This window comes from Oncorhynchus mykiss, chromosome 30 (assembly GCF_013265735.2).
Source record: "Oncorhynchus mykiss isolate Arlee chromosome 30, USDA_OmykA_1.1, whole genome shotgun sequence".
NCBI lineage: Eukaryota > Metazoa > Chordata > Actinopteri > Salmoniformes > Salmonidae > Oncorhynchus > Oncorhynchus mykiss.
Window position 1 is genome coordinate 21,272,360 of NC_050570.1, and position 18,043 is coordinate 21,290,402.

At 43.0% G+C, this 18,043-nt stretch overlaps 1 protein-coding gene across 1 annotated transcript; it reads left to right on the plus strand.

Annotated features, from left to right (window-relative positions):
* Positions 1 to 1,371: 1,371 nt before the first annotated feature.
* Positions 1,372 to 17,948, plus strand: LOC110521540 (leucine-rich repeat-containing protein 24). The gene is made up of 11 exons (XM_021599144.2): positions 1,372 to 1,736; positions 2,037 to 2,489; positions 2,709 to 2,840; positions 2,994 to 3,224; positions 3,343 to 3,474; positions 3,679 to 3,767; positions 4,064 to 5,791; positions 12,074 to 12,266; positions 12,619 to 12,897; positions 13,173 to 13,341; positions 13,541 to 17,948. The coding sequence occupies exons 8-11, from the start codon at positions 12,114 to 12,116 to the stop codon at positions 14,671 to 14,673; spliced, it is 1,734 nt and encodes a 577-aa protein (XP_021454819.2). The 5' UTR covers positions 1,372 to 1,736; positions 2,037 to 2,489; positions 2,709 to 2,840; positions 2,994 to 3,224; positions 3,343 to 3,474; positions 3,679 to 3,767; positions 4,064 to 5,791; positions 12,074 to 12,113; the 3' UTR covers positions 14,674 to 17,948.
* Positions 17,949 to 18,043: the final 95 nt, after the last annotated feature.

The following is an 18,043-nucleotide window of genomic DNA, read 5'->3' on the forward strand; positions in this document are numbered from 1 at the left end:
TAGGGCTGTTTTGGTTTTTCACATTTCTTGGTTTTGTTAGTCTATTCATGTATAGTTTCTTTATTAAAGAACCATGAATAATAACCACGCTGCGTTTTGGTCCGCCTCTCCTTCAACTCAAGAAAACCGTTACACCCACTCCTCTTTGCAGATATTCTCAGAGTCATTAAGATTTCGAGGCTGACGTTGGCAACTCGAACCTTCAGCTTCCTCCACAGATGTTCTATGGGATTAAGGTCTGGAGACTGGCTAGGCCACTCCAGGACCTTAATGTGCTTGTTGCTTTGGCCGTGTGTTTTGGGTCATTGTCATGCTGGAATACCCATCCACGACTCATTTTCAATGTCCTGCTGAGGGAAGGAGGTTCTCACCCAAGATTTGACGGTACATGGGCCCCGTCCATCGTCCCTTTGATGCGGTGAAGTTGTCCTGTCCCCATAGCAGAAAAACACCCCCAAAGCATAATGTTTCCACCTCCATGTTTGACGGTGGGGATGGTGTTCTTGGGGTCATAGGCAGCATTCCTCCTCCTCCAAACATGGCGAGTTGAGGCCAAAGAGCTCCATTTTGGTCTCATCTGACCACAACACTTTCACCCAGTTGTCCTCTGAATCATTCAGATGTTCATTGGCAAACTTCAGACGGGCATGTATATGTGCTTTCTTGAGCAGGGGGACCTTGCGGACGTTCAGGATTTCAGTCCTTCACGGCGTAGTGGGTTACCAATTGTTTTCTTGGTGACTATGGTCCCAGCTGCCTTGAGATCATTGATAAGATCCTCCTGTGTAGTTCTGGGCTGATTCCTCACCGTTCTCATGATCATTGCAACTCCACGAGGTGAGATCTTGCATGGAGCCCTAGGCCGAGGGAGGTTGACAGTTCTTTTGTGTTTCTTCCATTTGCGAATAATCTCACCAACTGTTGTCACCTTCTCACCAAACTGCTTGGCGATGGTCTTGTAGCCCATTCCAAACTTGTGTAGGTCTACAATCTTGTCCCTGACATCCTTGGAGAGCTCTTTGGTCTTGGCCATGGTGGAGAGTTTGAAATCTGATTGATTGCTTCTGTGGACAGGTGTCTTTTATACAGGTAACAAACTGAGATTAGGAGCACTTCCTTTAAGAGTGTGCTCCTAATCTCAGCTCGTTACCTGTATAAAATACACATGGGAGCCAGAAATCTTTCTGATTGAGAGGGGGTCAAATACTTATTTCCCTCATTAAAATGCAAATCAATTTATAACATTTTTGACATGCGTTTTTCTGGATTTTTTGTTCTGTCTCTCACTGTTCAAATAAACCTATCATTACAATTATAGACTGATCATTTCTTTGTCAGTGAGCAAACGTACAAAATCAGCAGGGGATCAAATACTTTTTTCCCCCACTGTATATGGGATTGGAAAAGATGCAGCGAATTACATTGATAGAAGCCACAACCTATCTGCAATATTAAGCTGATCTACCACCTAAATTTTTTTTATTTTTTTTTATAATCTGGTCAGACAAGATTAATGATAGGAATGCAGTCATACCTCCATTTCCTTACCACGCAGGTAGGAGGAGCTCTAGCTAAACAGGACATGAGAGTAGAGAGCTCCAAACGACTTCACTGACATTGACCTTAAAGGTTTAGAAGAAAACAGACAGGATAATTGGCACTTATCAGAATGGGTTACACTGCACTCCTTGCTCTTCTGTTGATCCTTCACACGGTAAATGGACAGACTACTACAGGTAGGTGAGCACACACACATACCGTCGATTAACCTTTTCTTACATGAAAATGTAGTCAAGGACTTCAATACAAAATGTCATGTTAACATTTTAGCCATTTTATTAGATTTGTACTGTACACTGGTTATCCCATATCAACGTGAGAATAAAACATTCCTAAACAGTACTGTTGATAATAAATACGACACAAATAAATTGAATAGGCTTTCCAGTCCATTCATATATTGTTTTGCAAAACCTTTCTTAACTCTTCTGCATGAATGACTCCAATTTGTCTTGCGGTTTGTCCTCTGAGAACAGCAACTCCACCATTGAGCCCTACTGATCCACCATTGAGCTCAGCAGCCCCACAGTCAAGTGGGACTCCTGTCCAACAAACAAGGTCAAATGATCCACTGTCAAGCTCAACAGCCACTTCATCCTCAACAACTTCATCAGTTGGTATAACACCCTCGTCAACAGATGTAACACCCTCACTGGTTGGTGCCTCATCTCAAGTGTCAAACACAGACAATCCTACATCTATTGCAACAACTAAAGCATCAAGTTTGACGCATCAACGTCCAAATGCAACAGCTCTGCCATCAAATGTAACAACTCCATCTACCAATACAAGCTCTCAGAGTGCATGGACAACTCTGGCCACTACAGGCGGGTCATTGAATACCACTCAATATCACTTTGGCAATTTATCGACACCATTTCCTGGGATTAGTGGAACTAGCCCAGTTCCTCTGGTGGCTTCATTCTCAAGTAAGTTTCTCTGCAATGCATCAGATAAAATAAATTATGAATCAAATCCTGTAAATATAACTACCATATACTTGAATTATTGTCCCATCATTTTAAAATGTTCCTTTTTTGATTACAGAATTTTCATTCAGATTACAGAATTTACATTCAGTAGCAAAGTAAAGTACACCTATGCTTTTAACATATTTTCATACTTGTTTTTATATGTTTGCATTCTAGGGAGATGTTCTTCAAATCCACCTCTGTGTTGTCTTGGGCTCAACAATTCCTGTTTCAGAGGGTGCTTCTGTGATGTGGCCTGTATAAGGTTGAAAGATTGCTGCCCAGACTTCCAGACTACTTGTGTGACAGGTATAGCTGGGCCATTGTTTTATCATCTCTGTTTTTATGGAGGCCCTTGATCACTATTAATAATAGTTGTAAAATCTTGAAATTGTAGAAACTTCAAATTGTAAACATGCTACTTGTGTCTGAGGTGGCATCATTTACTGTCTTTGTTTATAGGTGTGCAGATTGGATCAGCCACGGTGTCCTCAGTCTCCAACGCAACCAATGCAACCAACGCAACCACCGCAACCAATGCAACCACCGTAACCAATGCAACCACCGCAACCAATGCAACCACCGTAACCAATGCAACCACCGCAACCAACGCAACCAATGCAACCAACGCAACCAACACAACCAACGCAACCAATTCCACTTCCACATCATTCCCAGTGTTCTCATTTCCAGGTTCCTTTAGTTTTCTCCTCTACCACATCAAAATTTGATTTTTTTTAAATACATTTTATCAAAGCTTTACAGTTAACCTTCCTGTTCAATAATTTATGTTTTTCCAATCATCCTAAAGGAAATTGTTCTGCACGGCCGGCCTTGTGCTGTAAAGGCGCCAACGTGAACTGCTTCAGAGGGTGCTTCTGTGACGAGGTTTGTCAGACTCTAAATGACTGCTGTCCTGACTATGCAGAGACCTGCACAAAAGGTCAGAACCCTTGATCCCTCTTTTTTAAATAATTAACAGTTCAAGCGTACATGATGTGTTTGATACTATTTTGCTCTGTACCTATTTTGGGAAACACCAAAAACTGGAACTAAGTTTCAGTGTTACAGGACACCAACATCGAAAAGGGATGGTTGAAAGATTATATTTTTTTGCCATTAACTCAAAGTATGTCATATTTTTTAGACATTCAGAGGGTGATTGGTAGTGGAACTATATCCATTCTTGCTCCACCCAATTCAACTGATGCGTCTCTTGAAGTGTCTATTCAGAATGTAAGTGCTTCTGCTTTCTCTTTGCCTATCTCAACACTCAGAAACAACAAATGCCCTACTTACATATATTCATTTGAGTCATTTAGCAGATGCTCTTTTCAGAGCGACCAACGCGCTTAACTGTTAGGCTGTTAGGCTATCTGCCAGGGTGACATAGATCAGAATCAGCCATAGAAGACCGGAAAGACTTGATTTTTGAATCTGCAGAAATATATAGTTAGGTTGCATCGATCTCTCACTTTTCACTTTTTCTATCTCCCTGTCAACAACACCTTCCTTCTCTACCTCCTTCTCAGGCTGCATTACAGCTGCAGACCTATCTCAAGACAACATACACTGAAATCAGCTCCTTCAGAATCATCAAACTTAAGAAGACCGGAAAGACTTAATTTGTAAATCTGCTCAAACACATCGAAAATATGTGATTGCATTTTAGATTAGATTGCATTTTTCTTTCTCTCTGTGTGATGAAACTAAACATAATTGATTATATTACAACGTAAAGCACTTGTAATAGATACTTCTAATGTATATCTGGTTTGACGGGTACAATGTGGGAGAACAATAATATGTGAATTGTATTGGTCGCATACACATATTTAGCAGATGTTATTGTGGGTGTAGTGAAATGCTTGTGTACAGAGAAATGCTTTGCACGGCTGTCTGTGGATGAGATGTGTCTTTAAATGTAATTTCTCAAATAAATTGTCAGACTTATTGGACTAAACATTCAACATGAAAGGAATCATACAATACTTTTCCTCCCTGAACAAACAGGAAGTTGCCAGTAGAGGTCATAGTAACACAGTTTTCCATTGCATGATGCTTTCCTTGCCTTTCTCCTGTATAGAGTAAACCACCTTTCTTGATCTGGGTAGCTTCTTCGGTTTTACCAGCAGGGGTCCCCAGTCCCCACTATACAGTAGTGGACATTTTTAATATGCCTAGAAATGGCTTCTCATCTCAATATCCTGAAACTCTAGGACACCACCAATGTCTGAATGTTAATGTTACAATTCGATAACTCAGACAGTTCAATTATTAATTTGCCTTTGTATCCAGGGATATTTATGTTGTGTTTGTCTCCACTGACAGTGTCTGTCACATTTGCCCAGTCGGCCTATATTGATGCAAACCTAATGCAATTCAACTGGTTAATTTCATTGATCACATTACACACTCATTGTATTTGTCTCTCATGAAGGAATGTAATGATCTAGTCATGTATCATCACCTACTATCCTAAACCATAATGGTTACAATCTTCCTGCTCCTTAAAACAGATGAGATAATACTATTGTTATTATAGTGCAATAATGTGGATAATGCTTTTAGTGACGAAGACATAGACCGTTAATGTTGCCATAATGAAAGAAAGACAGGACTAACGGAAAAGATGTGTGACGGAGACTCTTGCGCTCTGTCGCGCGTGTGAAGGAGAGCAAATTAGATAGAAAGTGGTATCTAAGATATTTAGTTGGTAGGAACATCGAGGAATAGATCAGATATAACAAAAGTCAAGAAGTCAACAAAGCAAGTGTTTAACAATTCAACTGTAGAGCTATTATGTGATCGTGCATTTGAGAGAGGATGAAGGGAGGGGCTAGAGACCAGGAACGTACTGAATTGGATGACACCGTGCGGGCGCAAGAATAACACATAATGGAATTAAAGGAAAAGGAGATATTCTGATGAATCAAAATTGTTTTTTCTTTTTTGGAATACAAATCTGTCGGCTTGAAGCTTTTAATTTCGAGATTGGACATATACTTTAGCCTGCACGTATCGGACATTTTACTATGATGCGGGGCCCTCGCTGTGCAATGATAAAGGCTCGACAGTCGCCTTTGACAATCTGTTCAAAACGTCTGATGAGTCTTTTGCCGAGGGGATCCTGTTAGAATATGGCCGAATCTATAGGAAGGTGTCGGTGTGCTTCTAATCGAAATAACGCACTTTTCGAGGCTGATCCATTCGAAATTGGGCGACTGTAATTGTATAGGTCATCTCTCCATCCTTGTCTGGTATGTGGCCGCCGATGATGCCTCTTTTTCTTTAAGAACTACTGATATAATGTGGACTGTGCAGTGTGTAGCCAAATGTTTATGCATTATTATCCCAGTGTAGGCTGTATGAGATATCGATTTATTATGGTAGTGTGGTGTAGGCTAACTGATCAGCTTGCACAATATAAATAAGAGCAACCATGACAGTAATGAATTATGATAAAACAGTGCATTATTATTTATTAGCAGTAGCCGTAATGGTATTACTAATATTATTATTACTGTCGATATTAGTTGTAGAATCCAAGTAATGGTGGCTGTCTAGGCCTAGATCATCTCATAAATATGTCTGCTATGATACCGTTTTGGCATATTCTCATTCTCTGACTTATTTTTTCGAGTTACAATAGGCTACAAACCAAAACTGTCAGGAGAATCAGAGCTTAGAGGCCTGGTCATGAATAAGCTACTGTTATAAAACATATAAATGTTATGAGTCATGCTGTATGCCACTTACCGATTCCCCTGGAGCTGCATCACAGCTCTTCAGGAAAACCTCCAGGCCCTTGCTTGGTGTCAGGCTTATTAGAGGAAGATGTATGCTCACTGCCAGGTCACTTCCTGGAATTGATCTCACCTTCTCCAAGGAAATGGTCTGCTCATCTCTTAACAAATCAAATCAAATGTATTTATATAGCCCTTCGTACGTCAGCTGATATCTCAAAGTGCTGTACAGAAACCCAGCCTAAAACCCCAAACAGCAAGCAATGCAGGTGTAGAAGCACAGTGGCTAGGAAAAACTTCCTAGAAAGGCCAAAACCTAGAGAGGAACCAGGCTATGAGGGGTGGCCAGTCCTCTTCTGGCTGTGCCGGGTAGAGATTATAACAGAACATGGCCAAGATGTTCAAATGTTCATAAATTACCTGCATGGTCAAATAATAATAATCACAGTAGTTGCCTAGGGTGCAGCAAGTCAGCACCTCAGGAGTAAATGTCAGTTGGCTTTTCATAGCCGATCATTAAGAGTATCTTTACCACTCCTGCTGTCTCTAGAGAGCTGAAAACAGCAGGTCTGGGACAGGTAGCACGTCCGGTGAACAGGTCAGGATTCCATAGCCGCAGGCAGAACAGTTGAAACTGGAGCAACAGCATGCTTGTACTTCCAAAGCTGCCTGCAGCAGCCTATGTTTGGAGAAAAGACAGTGGAATCTGCCTAATAAAGGCTCCTCAGTATTTCAGTATCTTCCTCGGGAGTGTCATGCACCAAATATTTTACAGGGGGCACAAAGTAGAGTAGGCCTACGTGCAGTTGGAGGGGAGGGGGTGTTTTCGAAGAATTTAGCATTTATCAAACACCTGAAACAGCTTTTTATCGGCAATCTAGAGCCATAATCATCATGCCTAATTCTATTCTGCAGGGGGTGTCATTATGACTGTAGTAAATCACACATTTCAATATACTGCACTAACATGCCTCGGATATTACATCCAAATTACAACACAGTACACAGGGATCATAACATACATCATCAATACAGGCACATATCATGGCATCATAATTAATGCACAAATATCATGATATTATTATAAGGTGACATATTACATTTAAAACAAGTATTTTTCTACTTGTCTAAGCATACCTCTTGAGCTGTCTGTATCCTCCTGACAGGTGGTTCTTTTTTTTAAAGAAACTACACTGAACACAAATATGAATGCAACATGCAACAATTTCAAAGCGTTACAGTTCATATTAGGAAATAAATGAGGCCCTAATCAATGGATTTCTAATGACTGCGCAGGGGAGGCCCTCCACCCACTGAGGAGCAAGGCTTTATTACACACGAAAATACTCCTCAGCACCACCACCCCCCTCAGACAATCCTGCACGTGAAGAAGCTGGATGTGGAGGTCCTGTGCTGGTGTGGTTACACGTGGTCTGTGGTAGTGTGGCTCGTTGGCGGTACTGCCAAAATCTATAAAGCAACGTTGTAGGCAGATTATGGTAGAGAAATTAAAATTAAATTCTCTGGCAACAGCTCTGGTTGACATCCCTGCAGTCAGCATGCCAATTGCATGCTTCCTCAAAACTTGAGACATCTGTGGCATTGTGTTGTGTGACAAAACTGCACGTTTTAAAGTGGCCTTTTATTGTCCCCATCACAAGGTGCAGCTGTGTAATAATCATACTGTTTAATCATCTTCTTGATATGCCACATCTGTCTGGTCGATGGATTATCTTGGCAAAGGAGAAATGCTCACTAACAGGGATGTAAACAAATTAGTGCACAACATTTAGGATTGAAAAGCTTTTTGTTCGTATTGAATATTTCTGTGATTTTTTATCTCCCACTCATGAAACATGGGACCATCACTTTACATGTTGCATTCAGATTTTTTGTTCAGTGTAAATATGCATCTCTTCAAAAATCTTGGTAAAAGATTGAAAGGAATGTGAGTCTTAATCAGCAGGGGTGGAACTTTCACTGGGGAAATTCTGAAATCGCATTTTTGTCCCCTCCAGTTTTATTATTGGAATGTGATACAAAACTAGGCTACTGTGTGCTTTAGGACCATGCGGACGCCTCCGAGCGGTTGGGTAGGCTGTTTGGAGTGTTTATCTGACTGGATAAAAAATAATAATGATAATAATTAAGGTTGCGCCCCTGTTATTCAGTACATTTAGTAATTACTTGCTTTTCTGAAGTTTAGCAACCTTGACAGCAGGTATGCCAGCTAAGATAGACAAGTTACTCTAACGATTGATGGCCTGAAATGACTTGGTTGCTAGTTATGAGGTTGAAAGATTGGGAACCAATCTGGCTAGCTATAGCCAACTTCATAAAATTGCTGGAAGGTGGCTAGTATTACAGAAAACGAACAAAACATTTTTGTTTTATTTATTTATCAAGAAGGAATCAATAGGCTGAAGAACTTGCTAAAATTCATTTACAAACATACACTACATGACCAAAAGTATGTGGACAGACACCTGCTCGTCAAACATCTCATTCCAAAATCATTGGCATTAATATGGAGTTGGTCCCCCCTTTGCTGCTGTAACAGCCTCCAATCTTCTGGGAAGGCTTTCCACTAGACGTTGGAACATTTCTGCTGGGACTTGATTCCATTCAGCCACAGGAGTATTAGGGAGGTTGGACACTGATGTTGGGAAATTAGGCCTGGCTCGAAGTCTGCGTTCCAATTCATCTTAAAGGTGTTCGATGGGGTTGAGGTCAGGGCTCTGTGCAGGCCAGTCAAGTTCCACACCGATCTCAACAAACCATTTCTGTATGGACCTCGCATTGTGCACAGGGGCATTGTCATGCTGAAACAGGAAACGGCCTTCCCCAAACTGTTTCCACAAAGTTGGAAGCACAGAATCGTCTATAATGTCATTGTGTGCTGTAGCATTAAGATTTCCCTTCACTGGAACTAAAGTCTTTGAAAGCCAAGTTAACAAACAGATCACTGACCATTTTTCGAATCCCACCGTACCTTCTCCGCTGTGCAATCCGGTTTCCGAGCTGGTCATGGGTGCACCTCAGCCACGCTCAAAGTACTAAACGATATCATCGCCATCGATAAAAGACAGTACTGTGCAGCCGTTTTCATCAACCTGGCCAAGGCGTTCTACTCAGTCAATCACCGTATTCTTATCGGCAGACTCAATAGCCTTGGTTTCTCAAATGACTGCCACGTCTGGTTTACCAACTATTTCGCAGACAGAGTTCAGTGTGTAAAATCGGAGGGCCTGTTGTCCGGACCTCTGGCAGTCTTTATGAGGGTACCACAAGGTTCAATTCTCGGGCCGAGTCTTTTCTCTTCATATATCAGCGATGTCGCTCTTGCTACGGGTGATTCCCTGATCCACCTCTACGCAGACGACACCATTCTGTACACATCTGGGCCTTCTTTGGACACTGTGTTAATTAACCTCCAAACGAGCTTCAATGCCACACAACACTCCTTCTATAGCCTCCAACTGCTCTTAAACCAAATGCATGCTTTTCAACCGTTCGCTGCCCGCACCCACGCGCCCGACTAGCATCACTACTCTGGACGGTTCTGACCTAGAATACGTGGACAACTACAAATACCTAGGTGTCTGGCTAGACTGTAAACTCTCCTTCCAGACTCATATCAAACATCTCCAATCCAAAATCAAATTTAGAATCGGCTTCCTATTTCGTAACAAAGTCTCCTTCACTCACGCCGCCAAACTTACCCTAGTAAAACTGACTATCCTACCGATCTTTGACTTCGGCGATGTCATCTACAAAATAGCTTCCAATACTTTACACAGAAAATTGGATGCAGTCTAGCACAGTGCCATCCGTTTTCTTACCAAAGCGCATGGCTCTAGCAGGGCACCCACCACTGCGACCTGTATGCTCTAGTCGGCTGGCCCTCGCTACATATTAGTCGCCAGACCCACTGGCTCCAGGTCATCTATAAGTGTATGCTAGGTAAAGCTCTGCCTTATCTCAGCTCACTGGTCACGATAACAACACCCACCCATAGCACGTGCTCCAGTAGGTATATCTCACTGGTCATCCCCATAGCCAACACCTCCTTTGGCCGCCTTTCCTTCCAATTCTCTGCTGCCAGTGACTGGAACGAATTGCAAATATCGCTGAAGCTGGAAACGTACATTTCCCTCACCAACTTTAAACATCAGCTATCTGAGCAGCTAACCGATCGCTGCAGCTGTACATAGTCCATATGTAAATAGCCCACCCAATCTACCTACCTCATCCCCATAATGTTTTTATTTACTTTTGCACACCAGTATCACTACTTACACACCATCATCTGCTCATCTATCACTCCAGTGTTAATCTGCTAAATTGTAATTACTTTGCTACTATGGCCTATTTATTGCCATACCACTTCATGCCATTTTCACACACTGGATATAGACTTTCTTTTTTTATATTGTGCTATTGACTGTACGCTTGTTTATTCTATGTGTAACTCTGTGTTGTTGTTTCTGTCACACTGCTTTGCTTTATCTTGGCCAGGTCGCAGTTGTAAATGAGAACTTGTTCTCAACTAGCTTACCTGGTTAAATAAAGGTGAAATAAAAAAATTAAAAGGGGCCTAGCCCCATCCCTGAAAAGCAGCCCCAGACCATTATTCCTCCTCCACCCAACTTTACTGTTGGCACTATGCATTCGGGCAGGGAGCGTTCTCCTGGCATCCGCCAAACCCAGATTCGTCCGTTGGACTGCCAGATGATGAAGCGTGATTCCTCACGCCAGAAAAGACGTTTCCAATGCTCCAGTGTCCAAAGGCGGCGAGCTTTACACCACTCCAGATGACGCTTGGCATTGCGCAAGGTGACCTTAAGCTTGTGTGTGGCTGCTCGGTCATGGAAACCCATTTCATGAAGCTCCCGACAAACGGTTCTTGTGCTGACATTGCTTCCAGAGGCAGTTTGGAACTCAGTAGTGGGTGTTGCAACCGAAGACAGACGATTATTACGTGCTTCAGCACTCGGTGGTCGTGTTCTGTGAGCCTGTGTGGCCTACCACTTCGCTGTGGAGCCGTTGTTGCTCCTAGATGTTCCAACTTCACAATAACAGCACTTACAGTTGACTGAGGCAGCTCTAGGAGGGCAGAAGTTTGATGAACTGACCTGTTGGAAAGGTGGCATCCTATGACAGTGCAACGTTGAAAGTCAGCTCTTCAGTAAGGCCATTCTACTGCCAATGTTTGTCTATGGAGATTGCGTGGCTGTGTGCTCGATTTTATATATCTGTCAGCAACGGGTGTGGCTGAAATAGCCAAATATAATTTGAAGGGGTGTCCACATACTTTTGTATATATAGTGTACCTCATGCAAGTCCTGCACATCATGGGTAGCTAAAATCAAATCAAACGCTGTGTGTTTGTAACTCTACACTCTCCTCATCCACATAGGCTAATGCACGTGCATCTTGGGAGAAACCACTTAGGGTATTTTGCCCCCTATGCAAAATACCACTGACAGATCTTTTTATAAACAGTAATGATAAAATGTGGGTTTAAAAATGAAGTGTTAGTCGTTAATTTAACATCAGAACATTTTTATAACAGGACAACAGGACCCAATATGGGAAGGATGCCTCTGCTCTTGTGATACTGTATTGTAACCTCACAGCCAGGCTGGCAACATGCAACATTAGTACTGATACTTGCATTTTATGTATGAGCTCAGTCAGATCATTTTGAGTTCAATACAGCATATATTGTAAACAAAATTACATATTTAACCAGTTTCCTCTTCCCTCTATAACCCTCCATCTCTCTCTTCTCAGTCTGCTGGTCTCTCTCTAGGATCTCTGTCCTATTGGTGCGATGGCCTTCTCCTTTCTGGCTTTCCTGATCATATCTGTCCGCACCCTCCTATCCCTTGGCTGCCCAGTGGGATGTCGCTGCTACAGCTTGACTGTAGAGTGTGGCTCTATGGGCCTCCGGGACATCCCCTCACATGTCCCACCCTCCACACAGGTTAGCCATGATGACAATATGTTTACCACATACATCTGTTTCCTAGACCCACACACACATAGGCAGTCTTGAATTATCCATACACTTATCTTCTTAGAGAGTATACAGGGTGGCAGGTAGCCTAGTGGTTTGAGCTTTGGGCCAGTAACTGAAAGGTTGCTAGATCAAATCCCCGAGCTGACAAGGTAAAAATCTGCCATTCTGTCCCTGAACAAGGCAGTTAACCCACTGTTCCTAGGCTGTCATTGTAAATAAGAATGTGTTCTTAACTGACTTGCCTGGTTAAATAAAGATGGTGTTGTGCTTTCCCTGATCATTGTATTCTGTACTTCTGCTCATCTATTTCATTTAGACCATCTTCCTCCAGGACAATGTTATCGGGCAGATCAATCTATCTGACCTCTCCCAGCTGGGCCTTCTGCACTGCCTGTATCTGCAGAACAACAGTATCACAGCACTGGAGCCTGGGGCCTTCCAGAGCCAGGGTAATCTTCTGGAGCTGGCCCTCAACGGGAACCGCATCCACCTGATAACAGGAGACATGTTCAGGGGCTTGGAGCACCTCCGTATCCTCTACCTGGCAGGAAATGACATCACTCGCGTACAGGACTATACCTTCAGAGGCCTACTGGTCAGTCCACATATTATCAGTCACTCAAGTCTGACCTCTCCCAGCTGGGCCTTCTGCACTGCCTGTATCTGCAGAACAACAGTATCGCACTGGAGCCTTGCTAAATCAATGCTTTTCTTTAATGTTCCCTTCCTCCCTTGTAAACAGACCATATTTGTCCAGATAGTTGTCTAGAGTTCCACCTCAACACAACAACAATGCACTAACGTCAATGACTTACTCTACATTATATCACTATTCATTACTAATAATGATTACAATCTCTGCTTTCATAGCGTCTTCAAGAGCTTCACCTGCAGCAAAATAACATTGAGATGCTGGGAGACCAGGCTCTAGTTGGTCTGTCCTCTCTTGCCCTCCTTGACCTCAGCCGGAATAACCTGCACACCATCGGCCCTGCCACCCTGCGGCCCCTTGTCAGCCTGCAGGTGCTGCGTGTCACAGGTAAGGGGAGCGCCAAGAGAGAGGACATGGGTTGGGCTGTGGAACCATAAAAGAGCATACAGTAAATATACTGCCATTGTTACGCTAGAATTACCTCCTAACTTTGTGTTAATTGTGTCATTGTCCTGTCACATCCTTTTTTATCCTCTTTTGTTGACTTGGCCACACCCACCCATCACATGATCATTTCCTACTGTAGACAATCCATGGCGTTGTGACTGTGCCCTGCACTGGCTGCGCAGCTGGATTGATGAGGAGGGCCAGCGCCTGCTGAGCTCTGCCGAGAGACGCTTGGTGTGTTCCGAGCCGCCCCGCCTTTCCCACCTCAGCTTGGTAGAGGTGCCTCTCAACAGCCTGGTGTGTATCCCCCCTCTGGTGCAGCTGGAGCCACGCCGTCTGGCCGTGCGCCTGGGTGAGAGCCTACGTGTCTCCTGCCATGCCTCTGGTTACCCTAGGCCACAGGTCACCTGGAGGAAGGCGTCCCAGGGCAAGGTGCAACTATCCCCGCGGGGGCTGGTGCAGGACCTGGGCAGTGTAGGGAGCGTGGGGGCTGAGGATGCAGCACACTCAGGGCGGGTGAGACTCCAGAAGGAGGATGGGGAGCGCTTCGATCCAGACACGGGCAGTGGAATGCTTTTCCTCAGCAACGTGACGGTGTCTCACGCCGGGGTGTATGAGTGCGAGGCCTGGAACGCTGGAGGGGTGGCCCGTGTGACCTTTCAGCTAGCAATCAACTCCTCGTCCTCTTCCGGTTGGTCCCCCGCCTCCTACGCCCCATCCTGGCCTCGTCTGCGCGCCAATCGGCCAACATCGTCAGACGTGAGGAGAGAGCCCCTGTACGCCCATGGCAGCATGGCCTTCAACACGCTGGGAGCTGCTACACAGACTGCCATCGCCATAGGGATCTCCCTACTGGCCCTCACTGCCCTTCTCCTGGTGGCCATGATCTACAGCCGGCACCGCCAGCGGCAGAAAGACACAGATGACAAGGAGGAAAGCATACTGTATGTCAATGATTACTCAGACGGACCAACAACCTTTGCCCAGCTGGAGGAGTACCGCGATGAGCGCGGGCATGAGATGTATGTTCTTAACCGCGCTAAACCCATCATCCCACCTTCCACCACAGCTGATACCACCACCCTGGGGTACCAACAGCAGGAAGCACTGTCTCCCACAAAGCCCCAGATGGAGCCCGATATACGGACAATGAGAAGGATGGCAGGTGAGGGCGTGGAGGCAGAGACGGTGACAGCCGAGTCAGAGGGCTTGTTTCTGAATCACACAGGGTTGTTCCTCGACTCACAATTTGCATATGAGATCCACTGCTGAAGGCCCCCAGGAGGACATTCACTGTGAGCTAGCCCAGAGTGCTTAATGTCACTTTTCAGATGGATGTCCCTCTGGTGGCCAAACCTCTAGACTGCAGATCAGATGTAACAACGAGAGTTCAGATTAATCATAAATCCTGATTGCTCTGTTTCCAGAGTGACAAGCTTGAGTAGCAGTGAGATATAAAGACATGGCGGCACCTCTCCTGGCGTCAACCAAAACCCCCACTGTACTGTACCTTACTGTGAGCTGAAAAAATGTGTCTTATGTCATGTTGATTAACTCCAACTTGAAACTATAGTTACCATATTATGGAGAAACCATTAGTGGAGTGAGTCACGTGTAGTGGAAATAACCTTATTATGATTCTACTGTTTTACATCAACTAAACTGTGTTAGGGGCCTAAACAGGCCCCCTTGGCTGAACGCTGAGAGGTTGAGAATTTAATGAGTACTGTGTATCGTAAGTCTATCATAAAATACTTCTTTGTGACGGAATACTGAGCTACCCAGATCCTCCATTTTCTAGTCTACAGCCATTGTCTTCGGTCAGATGGCGTCATTCTAACGCAACACACGTCAGTGCAGACGGCCGTCGTGCTGATGCAAGACAATGGTCTACAGCATAATATTCCTTCCAAAGATTTCATCAGTCAAACAACGGTATACAGTCAAACAAGCTCCCTCTCCTTCAGGTCCTGTTCATTTCATTATAGTGCCTTACAAAAGTATTCATCCCCCTTGGCGTTTTTTCCTATTTTGTTGCATTACAACCTATAATTTAAATGGATTTTTTATTTGGATTTCATGTAATGGACATACACAAAATAGTCCAAATTGGTGAAGTGAAATTAAAAAAAGGACTTGTTTTAAAAAATTACAAAAATGTAAAAGTGGTACGTGCACCAGTTGTGGAGAAGTAATCATCAGGGTTGGGTTATAAAAAAGTATCTGTATCTTTGAACATCCCACGGAGCACCATTAAATCCATTATTTTAAAAAATTAGAAAGAATATGGCACGACAACAAACCTACCAAGAGAGGGCCGCCCACCAAAACTCATGGACCAGGCAAGGAGGGCATTATTCAGAGAGGCAACAAAGAGACCAAAGATAACCCTGAAGGAGCTGCAAAGCTCCAGAGCAGAGATCGGATTATCTGTCCATAGGACCACTTTAAGCCGTACACTCCACAGAGCTGGGCTTTACAGAAAAGTGTCCAGAAAAAAGCCATTGCTTAAAGAAAAAAATTAGCAAACACGTTTGGTGTTTGCCAAAAGGCATGTGGGAGACTCCCCAAACGTATGGAAGAAGGTAGTCTGGTCAAATGTAGCTTTTTGGCCATCAAGGAAAATGCTATGTCTGGCGCAAACCCAACACCTCTCATCACCCTGAGAACACCATCCCTCATCCATCATGCTGTGGGGATGTCTTTCATCGGCAGGGACTTTGAAACTGGTCAGAATTTAATGATGTTTGGCGCTAAATACCAGCTGGACAATGACCCTAAGCATACTGCTAAAGCAACACTTGAGTGGTTTAAGGGAAAACATTTAAATGTCTTGGAATGGCCTAGTCAAAGCCCGGACCTCAATCCAATTGAGAATCTGTGATATGACTTAAATATTGCTGTACACCAGCGGAACCAATCCAACATGAAGCAGCTGGAGCAGTTTTGCCTTGAAGAATGGACAAAAATTGTAGCTCCCTCCAGTAACCACGAGCACAACTGTTCCTTGATTTTAACTGGCGGTTTTATTCTGTAGTTTTAGTCAAAATTATCACCTTCCGTGAGAACAATAAAGTAAATGAAAATACAGTTAATCATTCTTACAACTTTCTTGTCTTATGAGTAACTTATTAGCTTGATAAGACTCTGAAGTGCTTACATACATAAAACAGTTTAGCCGGAGATATAACAGTATCAGGTTAAAGACATGAATAAAGGAAAAATACCTAATTGGCTGCTTATTACAGAAGGGAGGAAATCCAAAACTTTACACTTCTTATTCCTGACATGAATTCACGCTTCATCCTTAATTATTATAATGTTGCCATCCTAACCTAACATAAACATTTCAACTGTTACAAACTACACCCGAAGACATTAATAACCTATCTAACACAGCGTGGGATTGCCTTCACTCCAAAAGTGCCTTGCTACGATAATAATCCCCGTTATAACAGTTCTTAGCCACGTAGTTCCGCTTGTCTTACCATTTCCCCCGCATAGCGAACACGTAAACAATTCAAACAAAAACAACGACATAGACTCATAGGTTAATTGTCAGTTACAAAAATCCCAGTGGCTAGATGTGCCAAGCTTATAGAGACACCCCAAGAGACTTGCAGCTGTAATTGCTGCAAAAGGTGTCTCTAAAAAGTATTGACTTTGTGGGGGTGAATAGTTATGCACGCTCAAGTAATTTTTTTTGTCTTTTTTTGTCTTATGTCTTGTTTGTTTCACAATAAATAATATTTTGCATCTTCAAAGTGGTAGGCATGTTGTGTAAATCAAATGATACAACCCCCCAAAAAATCTATTTTAATTACAGGTTGTAAGGCAACAAAATAGGAAAAATGCCAAGGGGGGTGAATACTTTCGCAAGCCACTGTATATTGGTGACAAAATATATATACAACAAAATGTCAACATGCATGAACTGAAGATGAGGAGACGTATTGCATTTGAGGGCATTATCAGAAATCATTGACCTCCTATAACTTTAAATGAATACTTTTTTAAATCCATGAAATTCCTGTAGGGCTCAGCTTAATGATGAAAGTATTTTTGTCGCTTGTACTTCAACATGTTTTTTAGTTGACAAAACAAGGCCTAATGTGATTCAATGTTGATTTTTTTTAAGATAAAGAGTGTTCAATAGCTTTCCAGAATGAGGTTAAGTTTAGGAAAAGGGTTAGGGTTAGGCTTAGCTACAATCCTACAGTTGTCAACAACTGTTGTCCAAGACGTGACCAGTAGATAGAGCTGGAGCAAACGTCCTATTTCAACAACGATAGAGACGTTTACAAACCATCTGTGGCGACAAATCATCAGTATATCATAACACTGGACATTGTTGTGTTTGAGGAGGGAAGAGTGAGAAAAGCCGTGCAATCTGGTATTAAAACACTGGATTGTCCTCCCCTTGTAAAACTGAATTTCAAGCTCTTAATTTCAGATGTTTTTAATGCATTTATTTAAAAATGTATATATATTTGTGGTTTATATTTATTGTGTTTTATTCCTTTTCCAAATAAATACAATTAGGAAAATGGTCTCTGCTGATGTTTCAGATGGAACTATATTGTACTCCTTTTGTCTTCTTGCCCATTTGTCCAAACATGTCTAAAATACAATGCTCCATGAA